The following is a 13,792-nucleotide window of genomic DNA, read 5'->3' on the forward strand; positions in this document are numbered from 1 at the left end:
TCCCAGGTTCGATCCCGGTCAGGGGCATGTACCTTGGTTGCGAGCACATCCCCAGTGGGAGGTGTGCAGGAGGCAGCTGATCGATGTTTCTCTTTCATCGATGTTTCTGGCTCTCTGTCCCTCTCCCTTCCTCTCTGTAAAAAATCAATACAATATATTTTTTAAAAAAAGAAAAGACAACCTACAGAATGGAAGAAGATATCCTCCAATGATCCATCTGATAAGGGGTTAATACCCAAAATTTATAAAGAACTTAACACCAAAAAAAGAAGAAGAAGAAAAGAAAAAAAAGAAAGTAAAAGAATCCAATTTAAAAACGGGTAGAAGACCTGATTAGACATTTTTCCAAAGAGGGCATATTGATGGCCAATAGACATACAAAAAGATGCTCAACGTCACTAATCATCAGAACAGTGCAAATTAAAACCACAATGAAATACCACCTCATACCTGTCAGAATGGCTATCATCAATAAATCCACAAACAAGTGATAGCAAGGATGTGGAGAAAAGCGAACCCTTATGCACTGTTGGTGGGAATGCAGATTGGTCTAGCGAAAAAATGGTATGGCCCTGCCCGGCTTGTCTCAGTGGATAGAGCGTCAGCCTGCGGATTGAAGGGTCCCAGGTTTGATTCCGGCCAAGTGCACATGCCTGGGTTGCAGGCTTGATCCCCAGTGGAGGGCGTGCAGGAGGCAGCCAATCAGATTCTCTCTCATCATTGATGTTTCTATCTCTCTCTCCTCTCTTCCTCTCTGAAATCAATAAAGAAATATATTTTTTTTAAAAAAAGAAAAAATGGTATGGAGGGTCCTCAAAAAATTAAAAATGGTGTCGGGGTTGACCAGCAGACCCTGAGCGATGGATGAATGATTACTCTGACACACGTTTCCGTGAAAGAGAGGGCTAAGGGACTGCCTGGCTGGAGAAACCTAATAGCCCCATTTACCTGTCTCCTTAGACTTTTATTGTAACAACAGCTTGAACTAAAATTAACTCTTTGTTTGCCATAAGTGTCTATAGATGCAAGTGGCAGACCTTCCCCACATGCTCATCTATAGCTGCACGTCTATAACACATGTCTATAGCTGCAAAAAATAGCATTACACTTGGTGATTTCCAGTTACAGGTAATCAGGCAATTAATTAAAAAACATAAATTAGTGTGACCTGAGTAAAGAAAATGTTATGGGCTCTCTGCTCCTCCTGTGCGTCAGACAGCCTCTCCTCCCACACCAGCAGCCACAACCCTGAGACACGATGGTAAAGGTCGGAGTGAACGGATTTGGCCGCATTGGGCGCCTGGTCACCAGGGCTGCTTTTAACTCTGGCAAAGTGGATATTGTCGCCATCAATGACCCCTTCATGACCTCAACTACATGGTCTACATGTTCCAGTGTGACTCTACTCATGGCAAGTTCAAAGGCACAGTCAAGGCTGAGAATGGGAAGCTTGTCATCAACGGGAAGTCCATCTCCATCTTCCAGGAGCGAGATTCCGCCAACATCAAATGGGGTGATGCTAGTGCCGAGTATGTTGTGGAGTCCACGGGTGTCTTCACTACCATGGAGAAGGCTGGGGCTCACTTGAAGGGCGGAGCCAAGAGGGTCATCATCTCTGCCCCTTCTGCGGATGCCCCCATGTTTGTGATGGGTGTGAACCTTGACAAGTATGACAACTCCCTCAAGATTGTCAGCAATGCCTGCTGCACCATCAACTGCTTGGCCCCCCTGGCCAAGGTCATCCATGACAACTTTGGCATCGTGGAGGGACTCATGACCACAGTCCACGCCATCACTGCCACCCAGAAGACCGTGGATGGCCCCTCTGGGAAGCTGTGGCGTGATGGCCGAGGGGCTGCCCAGAACATCATCCCTGATTCTACTGGCGCTGCCAAGGCTGTGGGCAAGGTCATCCCTGAGCTGAGTGGGAAGCTCACTAGCATGGCCTTCCGTGTCCCCACCCCCAATGTGTTGGTTGTGGATCTGACCTGCCACCTGGAGAAAGCTGCCAAATATGATGATATCAAGAAGATAGTGAAGCAGGCATCAGAGGGCCCCCTCAAGCCCAGAATAGCATCCTGGGCTATACTGAGGACCAGGTGGTCTCCTGAGACTTTAACAGTGACACCCACTCCTCCACCTTTGATGCTGGGGCTGGCATTGCCCTCAATGACCACTTTGTCAAGCTTGTTTCCTGGTATGACAATGAATTCGGTTACAGCAACAGGGTGGTGGAGCTTATGGTCCACATGGCCTCCAAGGAGTAAGAGTCCCCTGGACCACCAGCCCCAGCGAGAGGAAGAGAGGCCCTCTGCTGCTGGGGAGTCCCTGCCCCAGATCGAACCCCTGACACACTGAGAATCTCCTGACCACCGTTTCCATCCCAGATGCCCTGGAGAAGGGGAGGGGCCTAGGGAGCCCTGCTTTGTCGTGCACCATCAATAAAGTTCACTGTACCCATCCAAAAAAAAAAATGTTATGCCACCAGCTTGCCATCCAGATTATATGAATGACATTTTTTGGGGGAAATATCTGCCTATTGGAAAAAAAATATCTATGGAAAATGTGTTTGGTATGCTCTTCTACTAGTATTGGTACAAAACAGTGAAAAGAAACCAAATACTTTTGTAAACAATGTAATGTTCCATTATGTGTTGTACCATGTTTTGAACTTTATCATACACAGAAGCAATTTTAATTTTTTAAATAATAATAAGTATAAATAATACTTTTTTTCAACTGTGTCTATGCTACATAAAAATAATATAAAATGTTCTTTGGAAGAATTAAAAAGTAAAATGTTTTCCCTAAGTGGCAGCCCTGACCAACTTTTAAATCATTTTTCGTGAGAATTTTCAACTGAAAATATTCAAGAACACCCAAATTGTGAGTAATATATTTATTTTTATAATATTCATTGCAAATTGATTTTCTTTAAATATTTTTTTATTGATTTTTGAGAGGAAGGGAGAGGGACAGATAGATAGAAACATCAATGATGAGAGAGAATCATTGATCGGCTGCCTCCTGCACAACCCCTACTGGGGATCGAGCCCACAACCCAGGCATGTGCCCTTGGCCGGAATCGAACCTGGGACCCTTCAGTCCACAGGCCGATGCTCTATCCACTGAGCCAAACCGGGTAGGGCTGATTTTTTAAATTAAATTCAAAATATCATGGCATGTGGGGATGGTTTCTGTTTTGGACGCATGACAGTTAGCTGGTTAACTATTAGAGACTATCAGCAGGGTAAGCATCCTTGAGAAGACACAGGCGTCTGCAGAGTCCTTTAAGCATAAAGATTCCAACAAACACCTGGGTGTTCGCACGGGCACAGACTTGCTTCCCTACAAAATGGAACTGCCTTATAACCAAGCTATTCCACTACTGGAATCTGAACAAAACCAAAACACAAAACTGAAAGAATATACGTACCCCTATGTTCATTGCAGCGTTATTTACAATAGCCAAGATATGGGTGCAACCCAAGTGCCCATCAATACACAAGTGGATAAAAATGTGGTGGTACATATATACTATGGAATTTTACTCATCCATAAAAAGAATAAAATCTTACCATTTGTGACAACATGGATGGACCTAGAGCAGGGGTGGGCAAACTTTTTGACTCGAGGGCCACAATGGGTTCTTAAACTGGACCGGAGGGCCGGAACAAAAGCATGGATGGAGTGTTTGTGTGAACTAATATAAATTCAAAGTAAACATCATTACATAAAAGGGTACGGTCTTTTTTTTTTTTAGTTTTATTCATTTCAAGCGGGCCGGATCTGGCCCACGGGCCGTAGTTTGCCCACGGCTGACCTAGAGGGTCTTATGCTAAGTAAAGTAAGTCAGACACAGAAAGACAAATACCATATGATTTCACTTATATGTGGAATCTAAAGAACAAAATAAACAAACAAAAAACAGAAACAGATTCATAGATACAAGTTGATGGTTGCCGGGGGGGTTGGGTTTGGGGACTGTGTGATAAAGGTAAAGGATTAAGATATACAAATAGGTAGTTACAAAATAGTCATGGAGATGTAAAGTATAAGGAATATATTCAATAATATTATAATAACTATGTATGGGGCCAGGTGGGTACTGGACTTATCAGAGGAATCACTTCATTAATTATATAAATGTCTAACCACTATACTGTACACCTGAAACTAATATAAAATAATATTGAGTGTCAATGGTAATTGAAAACAAACAAACACACAGCATAGAATGAGTCACAGCGGAAAGTTTCATCCCAAACCTGTGCCCTCCCCCCCAAGCAACCACTTAAAAAATTTGTTGTACCATTCCAGAATTTTCTTAAGGAAACATATGTTCTTCCTCTTCTTCTTTTTTCCCCAATATATAAAAAGTTTAATTTTAGAATACCATCAGTAACTATCTATAGTTACATATGGAACCAGGAATATCACAAAAAGAGTAATATTCTGGACTTACATTGTACAGAATCCTATGACTCCCTCCTCCTTCATTACAAACAAAAATTGCATCCTATAGACACCCTTCTGCACCTTTCTTCTTTCACTTAACAATACACTTGGTGATTTTTCCCACATCATACAGCAAGAGCTTTCTCATTCATTTTTACCAAGTTAAATCTCATTGGGTGGATGTACCATAATTTATTTAACTGGCCCCTCCCTTAGGGCGACAGTTGAGCTATTTCCTAGACAAAGCCTGCCAGTCTTCCCTGACTGAGAGGCTGACCAAGCAGTCAGAAAGGGCTTATAAAGGGAGACGGGGAGGTGAGGAGCCACTCTATGTTCCCAGGTGACCGAGGGCAGAGGTAAGGGCAGATGAGAGGGGGTAAGTGGGAATGGGAGGTAGGAGTCAAGGATGGGTTTCCCACAGGACTCCCAGGAGGCTGGTTTCTCTGCTGACTTTCCTCTGGTGTCCCCATGGCCCACTGCTCTGGCTCAGCCCTCTCCTCCACAGGCCCCTTATCTGTTGGCCTTCTAGCTCTAGGCCTGACTCTGCTGGGGGAACTTCCCAAGACCCCTCTGTGTGGCAGGAGGGGTTGTTGATACTTGAGGACCTGGAGTCTGGCTGACTGGGTCTGCACTCTCACTGGCTTGACACATTGCCCCCCAACCCTACTTCCAACTCCCATGTCACCTGGTCCAGGACCATGAGCCATAACTGAACAACTCAGTGGCCTTCATCTGGCCCAGGACAGTTTCCCTGTCTGCCCCACTGGCAGTCTCTGGGCACCTAAAAGCCTCTAGGCTGCCAAGGCTGGCAGGTGCCCCTTCCTCTCACTCCCCCACCCCATCGGCAGGCCATGCTCTGTGGTTTCTCTTGAACAGGTTTGAGAGGACTTGCCAAGCTGGCAGAGATTTCCCATTGTGGATGGAATACTGGCTGGTGAAATCCAGAAGAGATCACAGAGCAAGTTAGTGTTGAAGTGTCCTCAATTGAGGGTTGGGGGTGGGGAGAGGAATTCTTGCCTCTGGCCCAGGCCTCTACATGCCCCTCATTGCTTGGCTCAGCTGCTCTGTGGGGTAAACTGGGTGGGGAGAAGAACTGGGCTTGGGAGGGGGACAAGAAATATGACCAAGAGTCTTATGGTCGCTGCCTCTCAGGCCTTGTGACTCTCTGACCGTGGCTTTCTGGCAGGAACAGATGGACATGGCCTGGAAGATCACACAGCTGCTGCTTCTGGCTTCGGTGACTGCTGTGTGGGGTGCTCCACCCAGGACTCGACAGGGCAGGACAGATCTGCTCAATGTCTGCATGGACGCCAAGTACCACAAGACAAAGCCAAGCCCCGAGGACAAGCTTCATGGCCAGGTGAGGGTGGGGTGGGGAAAGGACTGACCCCAGAAAGGGACGAAGTAGGGTGATAGGAAGATCAACTTTAAGGGGGGTGATAGAGGCAGGAGTGTGACTAAGGTGATACTGAGGGTCTCTCCAGGGGCCACCAAATCTACAACAGGGGCGGGGGGAACCTACTATGGGCCGAGTGCTTTCCTCACATCTTATCAGTGAGTAAGCCCAAATGTCCTACTTGGTTGGTGGGTGGTGGTCTTTACTTAAACAAGTGAAGAAATAGGCCCAGAGAGAGCACAGATACCCGTGGAGATTGAGAGGCTAATCATTAGCAGGGGCTAGGAGAGAGACAGGCAGGAAGTTTCCCAGCCTTCATTCTGGGCCAGCGCACAGAGCTCAGAGGGAAGGTAGAAGGGGAGACCGGTCTCTCGCAGTCACCAGGAGGCTCACATATACAAACAGGCCAGGCCCGCCCCCCCCCCCCCCCATGAGGTTCTGAAGAGATAGTGACAAATCAGATGTACTTGGCCTTGAAGGATAAGTAAGCTTTTTCCAGGAAGACAAAGCAGGAAGGGGCCACCTAGAAGAGGACAGCATGTACATGGGTCGCAGGGTGACAGCACAAACAGTGGCAAGTCTTGTGGGCCAGAGACCACAGAAAAGGAGAGGTGAGACCAGGGTCCCCATTTCATAGATAAGGCCCCTGGAAGCAGTTCAGGGGATCTGAGCTTGAAGTTGAACTCCAGGCTCATGAGAGATGCCAGTATTTCGTTCCTTCTGGTCTCCAACTCTGCTCCCCACAAGGTTTCACGTTGCTAGAGGGCTGGGGATGTTCTCCGGGAAAGACTGTGGCATGGACTCACTCCAGGAACTTGAGGTGAAGAGGAGGAAGCCCAGCAGCCCCATGACTCCTGAGTCGTTTCCAACATTTCACTGCTTTGTGTGCGTACGTGGTGAAATACAGGGTGTCCTCAAAAAATGTATACACACTTTAACAGCTGACAGCTCAATTTTGAAAATGAAATGTATTTTAACAAACACAGCCTTTATAACTATTCAAAGTGTGTACATACATTTTTTGGGGGGACACTCTATATGCATAACATAAAATTTGCCATTTAAGCATTTCAAAGTGTACGGTTCAGTGGCATTAAGTGCATTCACATTGTTGTGCAACCATCGCCACCACCCATCTCCAGAACGACTTCATTTTCCCCACCCGAAGTCGGTACCTACCTTGTCATTTTTAGAACTTTTTAAGTTCTTTTTAAGAATTCTCTGAAGCCCAAGCCAGTTTGGCTCAGTGGATAGAACGTCGGCCTGCGGACTGAAGGGTCTCAGGTTCGATTCCAGTCAGGGGCACAGGCCCGGGTTGTAGGCTCGATCCCCAGTACGGGACATGCAAGAGGCAACCGATCAATGATCTCTCTCATCAATGATGTTTCAATTTCTCTCTCCCTCTCCCTTCTTCTCTGAAATCAATTAAAAAACAAATCTCCCCTCTTGCTTGATTGTGGGTACTAGAGTCCATCTCAGAGAGTTGAAGCAATTGGTCCATGATCATACAGCTCTTGAATCCCAATCTAGAATGATTTAAAATATATATATATATATATATATATATATATATATATATATATATATTTCTCTATTGACTTTTAGACAGAGAGGAAGGGAGAAGGATAGAGAGATAGAAACATCAATAAGAGAAAAACATCATTGATTGGCTGCCTCCTCATGGCCCCCACTAGGGATCGAGCCCACAACCCGGGTATGTGCCCTGACCAGGAATCGAACTGGTGACCTCTTGGTTCATGGGTCAACATTCAACCACTCCACACTGGCTGGGCTAGAGTGATTTCTAAAGAGACACCTCCACCACTTCTACCATTTTATGTGCCATGAATTCTCTCTCTAGGATAGCCTCCCACATTTAGTCAGGCCAATATTCAGGCCCATGTGCTGACCATATTCCCTCTGTTCCCCACTGCTTTCCGAAATTACCTGGAAGCCCCGAGCCTGAGGTTCCAGACCCCAGGACAGCCAAACCAGCCCCCTTCACATCCACCCCCCACCACAACCTGGGCCAGGCTCCTGTCCTGAATCTTAACCCCACCATTTACCAGGGGTTCAGCTTACTTACACTCCATAAAATTTGGAGTAATGATGTTTTCACTGGATTTTTGAGAGAATAAAGCACAAAAGCCTCAGGGACTTTGCACCTGCTGTTTTCTAGGCCTACAATGTTCTTTGGCTTTCCCCAACTCCGAAGGAAAATCATACACGACATGAGAGAAGAGGTTTGATCTGTTTTGTTCACTGTAGTATTCTTAGTATCTAGCCCAGTGCCTGATATATAATAAGCACTCAATTAATATTGGCTGGATGCAACATGAGTAATATAAATAACTTAAATAATGTGAAAAACGTTTATAAACTGTTTAGAGCTATACAAATATAGTTGCTTCTCCAGACAGAGGTTCTCCAGGTTGCCCACATCCCCTGTTACTCAGTTAAAATCCAATATCACACAAATGGGGGCTCCTCAAGTGCCAGGCATAAAGGCACCCTCCCCACTGAGTCTTCCTCTGGATGATCTACTTGGGCCAGAAAATGGAGAAGATGGCTGTTCTGGGGGAAGAACTTAGTCCTGTGTCTTCCCCACCCAGTGCAGTCCCTGGAAGAAGAACGCCTGCTGCTCTGTCAACACCAGCCAGGAAGCCCATAAGGATGTCTCCTACCTGTACAGATTCAACTGGGACCACTGCGGCCCGATGAAACCCGCCTGCAAGCGCCACTTCATCCAGGACACCTGCCTGTATGAGTGCTCCCCCAACCTGGGGCCCTGGATCCAGGAGGTATGAGTTCTTCTCCATGCCTGCTTCCCAGACATCTCCTCGTCCTGCCTCTGCAGCTCAGGGGCTCTTTAGGGCCGGGCTACTGAGAATCCTGAGCCTGAGTCCTTTTCCCCTACTGACATCTCCCAGGTGGACCAGAGCTGGCGCAGAGAGCGGATCCTGGACGTGCCCCTGTGCAAAGAGGACTGTGAGAGCTGGTGGGAAGACTGCCGCACCTCCTACACCTGCAAGAGTAACTGGCACAAGGGCTGGAACTGGACCTCAGGTGAGAGCCTGGTGGGTGGGGCGAGAGGGGGAAAGTGCGGGTGTGAGATGGGTATATGAAGGGATAGAGTTGTGAAGTTGGCAGAACCAGAGAGAGTTCTGGGCCCAATGGCTAAAGGCCTTCCATCCTCCCACAGGGTCTAATGAGTGCCCGGTGAAGGCTGCCTGCCACCGCTTTGATTTCCACTTCCCCACGCCTGCTGCTCTGTGCAATGAAATCTGGAGTCACTCCTACAAAGTCAGCAACTACAGCCGAGGCAGTGGCCGCTGCATCCAGATGTGGTTTGACCCGGCACAGGGCAACCCCAACGAGGAGGTGGCCAGGTTCTATGCTGAGGCCATGAATGGAGCTGGGCTCCATGAGTCCTAACCTCTCCTGCTTGGCCTGGCCCTAATGCTGCTCCTGCTGCTCAGCTGAGCTCCTTTTACCTTCTGATACCTGGTCATCCCCAAGCAGTTCAGCCCCACGGCTCAGCTCCCATGGCCGGAGCTCTGTCCAACAGTTTGAATAAACTAGTTACCCCGCAGGTGACTTGCAAATTATTTGGGTCTGAATAGGAATGTGACTTCTGCTTCCCTGTTTCCATTGACTGAGACTTGGTCAGGTCCCAGCTCTGACACTTGCTAGGAATTTGCCAGACACTTAACTATTCTTCTAATCAAGGACATATTCACAGCTTTCAATTTCATTTTTCACTGTAGAGTCAGGCCCAGGACTTTGTCATTTGAATTGGACCAAAGCCTTCCAGGGTTGACTATTCTGTCCTGAGCGCAGTAGAAGAGAGGGAATGGGAGTGACCAGCATGTTCTGGATGCTGGCTGGGAAGAGGTGAAGGGGGCCAGCAAGAGCCATACTTCTCTACAGCTAATACCCTCAAAACACTACCTGCCAGGCATTGTCCTAAATGCTTTATATTTATTCCCATAGGGTGTAGATACTATTGTTTGCATTTTACGTGTGTGAACACAGGCCCATAAATTAAGGAACTTAGTCAAAGCCATCCCCTTGCCTATGAACATGAGTATGATTTTACCCATTTGAAAAGGTCCACGCCCAGCCGCCATGGCTCAGTGGTTGAGGGTCGACCTATGAACCAGGTGGTCATGGTTTAATTCTGATGAGGGCACATACCCGGGTTGTGGGCTTGATCCCCAGTGTGGGGTTTGCAGGAGGCAGCTGATTAATGATTCTCTCTCATCATTGATGTTTCTCTCTCTCTCTCTCTTTCCCTTCCTCTCTTAAATCAATAAAAATATGTTAAAAAAGAAAAAAAAGAAAAAAAGCAAGCCCTAGCTCAGGGGTGGGCAAACTTTTTGACTCGAGGGCCAATGGGTTCTTAAACTGGACTGGAGGGCCGGAACAAAAGCATGGATGGAGTGTTTGTGTGAACTAATATAAATTCAAAGTAAACATCATTACATAAAAGGGTACGGTCTTTTATTGCAATAGTTTTATTCATTTCAAACGGGCCGGATCCGGCCCGCGGGCTGTAGTTTGCCCACGGCTGCCTAGCTGGTTTGGATCAGTGGATAGAACGTCAGCCTGCAGACTGAAGGATCCTAGGTTCAATTCTGGTTAAGGATATGTACTCCCCTCCCTCACCCCAACACCCCCCTAGTCTTGTGCAGGGGGCAACCAATCAATATTTTGCTGTCTTTCCCTTTCTCTCTAAAAAATCAATGGAAAAATATGCTCGGGTGAGGATTTTAAAAATAAAATAATAGGTCCACAATAACTGACAATTCGGTCAAAACCCTTTACCTTGTATAAAACTCATCTCAAAGAAATGAGCTCCTCCCTTTGCTGTCATCTTCCTCCACATTGTGGACACTATGAACAGGGCAGCTCTTATAATACTGAGAAGCTAATTTTAAAAACGTGGAGCATACCAATTACATTTGATTATTTTTAGCATTCTTTCTTGAATACTTCTTTATTAGAGAGCACATTTTTGGTGTATTCTAGCAGCTGTCTGGGAAATGCCATGGTGATTTCAGTGTAAAATACATCTTGATAGTTTTATTGTCCTGAATGTAGGGCCTGATTTAGAGAAGAGAACCTGAAGAAAGTGTTGGCAGGAAATAGCCTGAGTCTTGGCTGTCTCATTAATAAGAGAACTCTATCTTATAACATTGTCATTAAGAATTTTAACTTCTCTAGAAGTGAGGAAACATACTGTCTTGTATCATGACCTAAGAGCACGACATGAGTGAGCCAGCACAAAATAAAATAAAAATTAACGTGTTTCCTGCAAAGTAAACGTTCACAGTCCAGCTGGGTAAGGACCTTAACACTGCTGTAAGGGAAAAACACAGGAAACAAATAATAACTTATTTCTTCATGTTAAGTGCAGAATATATACTCAAAGACCACTTCTTCGTAAGAGTGGCCAACATTATTTAAAGCTTTATGCCTCTTAAAGTAAAAGTAATCTGAAGATGCACTCCTGGAATGGCAGAGGATGGGCATCTGAAAATCCACTCCTCCATGAAAGCAAGACCACTGGCAAGATGTCAAACTCAACTTTCCCAGAAGTCTGGAAATTAACTCAAACTTTCAAAAATCGAAGGAGCATTTATTTAAGAAAAATGGTTGAATTTTGGTAGGAAACAGCAAACTCTTGGCATTTTGACTTGCACTTTTTAAAAAAAATTGATTTCTTTGCCGAACTGGTTTGGCTCAGTGGATAGAGCGTCAGCCTGCGGACTGAAGGGTCCCAGGTTCGATTCCGGTCAAGGGCATGTACCTTGGTTGTGGGCACATCCCTACTGGGGGGCGTACAGGAGGCAGTTGATCGATCTCTCTCATCGATGTTTCTAACTCTCTATCCCTCTCCCTTCTTCTCTGTAAAAAATCAATAAAATATATTTTTTAAAAAATTGATTTCTTTTTATTTTTAATGCAGACCTTTTATTAACATATGCTCAGCTCAACTGTCACTTCTTTATACAACATTTAGGGGGGAAATATATGATGTGTAGGAATGAATATTCCCATTATACTGTAATGGTTTTTAAAAAGTGTTCCTCAGAAGGAGATTTTTCCCTTCATGTTTTAATGTATAGCCTGAAACTTAAAGACTACATTAAAATGTGTTTTTCATTGTTGCTAAAAGAAATTCAATGCAGCAAACAACTATGCAATTACAGGGAAGCTTGTGAAGAAGCAAAGATGAAACCGTGATTTCAGAGAGGAAGGGAGAGGGAGAGAGAGAGAGAAACATCAATGATGAGAGAGAATCATTGATTGGCTGCCTCCTGCACAGCCCCTACTGGGGATCCAGCCCAAAGCCCTGGCATGTGCCCTTGGCCAGAATTGAACCTGGACCCTTCAGTCAGCAGGCCAACGCTCTATCCACTAAGCCAAACCAGCCAGGGCCTGACTTTTTTCCCATCCTCCTCTCCCAAATGCGATGGTAACCTTTAAAACCAGCTGTCTCACAACTGCAGTAGCTGTGAAAAACAGCAGCTTAGTAGCCACTAGAGGGGGCAGAGTGGGTGTGGAATTCCCCAAAATGCCCTACCCCTCAAGAAATGTCACTGATTTGTCTGGCAGCCGCTGGTAAGAACCCCATTCACAAGGTTAGTCTTATTTGACCTGACTCAGAGCTCACACAGTGAGAAGGCCCATCCCTAGGTGTTTGTCTTAAACAGGGGTGGGGAACTTCTAATCTAGCCAGTGAGCCATATGAGGCCCGAGATATCATTTGGTCTCACCCTGCCAAGGCATTAGGGGTGAGTTAATTAAATGTTTGACCAAATACAGCAGGCTAATTTTTAAGTTGATAGGTTTGTATGGCCTGCAAGTGATGTTATAAATATCCAAATGGCCCTTGGCAGAAAAAAGGTTCCCCACCTCTGTAATCAGCAGCAAGTTGTTTGACATCCCAACTCCCTGAGGCTGTAGAACCAATTGAGACAAACTAGAGGGCTCTTACACATACCCCGGGGTCTAGAAATCCACATGCTTCTGCAGAACTGTATGTAAATCCAGGAAATACCTGAGAAGGCCCCAGTCTTTCAATTCTATTAACTTTGAGGCCCTGCTCAAGCAGGAAGTGAGGGATGGGGCAGAGTAAACTGCCAGAGCACTGACATCATGCCTGAACCAGCACACAGAGTCCCTTGGCAAAGAACAGGAGACTTATGGCTCCAAGGCAATAAGTGTAGTCACTAGGTGACTGCTAAGGTAAATGGGCAAACATTTTTGAAAATAGGAGCTACAGAATTAGATCTTGAAGGTCGTTAATAAACTAATAAAAAGCATCAAAAATGAGCCCTGGGAGAGTCTAATTTCCAAAGATGCCATTTATGTTATTTTTTAAAAATATTTTATTAATTTTTTACAGAGAGGAAGGGAGAGAGATAGAAACATTGATGAGAGAGAAACATTGATCAGCCACCTCCTGCACACTCCCCACTGGGGATGTGCCCGCAACCAAGGTACATGCCCTTGACTGGAATTGAACCTGGGACCTTTCAGTCCGCAGGCCGACGCTCTATCCACTGAGCCAAACGGTTTCAGCTATTTTTGTTTTTTAAAAAGGAGGTCAGGGAACATCTGTAATACTGTCAACAATAAAAAAAAAAAAAAAAAAAAAAAAAAAAACAAGAAGAAAACACTTCAGCAAACCACCAAATATATATTTAAAAAAATTTTTTTTTTATTGATTTCAGAGAGGAAGGGAAAGGGAGAGATAGAAACATCAGTGATGAGAGAGAATCATTGATTGGCTGCCTCCTGCACGCCCCCCACTGGGGATTGAGCCCAAAACCCAGACATGTGCCTTTGACCAGAATCAAACCTGGGAGGACCCTTCAGTCTGCAGGCTGACGCTCTATCCACTAACCCAAACTGGCTAAGGCACCAAAA

The 13,792-nt window shown here is 45.6% G+C and overlaps 1 protein-coding gene and 1 pseudogene across 2 annotated transcripts; both read left to right on the plus strand.

The window, feature by feature from the left end:
- The first annotated feature begins 1,219 nt into the window (after nt 1–1,219).
- LOC308524335 (glyceraldehyde-3-phosphate dehydrogenase-like) lies at nt 1,220–2,387 on the plus strand (annotated as a pseudogene). The gene has a single exon. The product of its transcript is annotated as a glyceraldehyde-3-phosphate dehydrogenase-like (transcript).
- A 3,263-nt stretch (nt 2,388–5,650) lies between these two features.
- Nucleotides 5,651–9,337, plus strand: FOLR1 (folate receptor alpha; the record flags this gene model as incomplete). The annotated part of the gene is given in 5 exon segments (XM_081100302.1): nt 5,651–5,818; nt 8,467–8,655; nt 8,785–8,920; nt 9,057–9,286; nt 9,290–9,337. Coding segments are annotated over 5 exon segments (771 nt in total).
- Nucleotides 9,338–13,792: the final 4,455 nt, after the last annotated feature.

The sequence above is a fragment of the Myotis nattereri genome, assembly GCF_964212035.1.
Source record: "Myotis nattereri genome assembly, chromosome: 9".
NCBI lineage: Eukaryota > Metazoa > Chordata > Mammalia > Chiroptera > Vespertilionidae > Myotis > Myotis nattereri.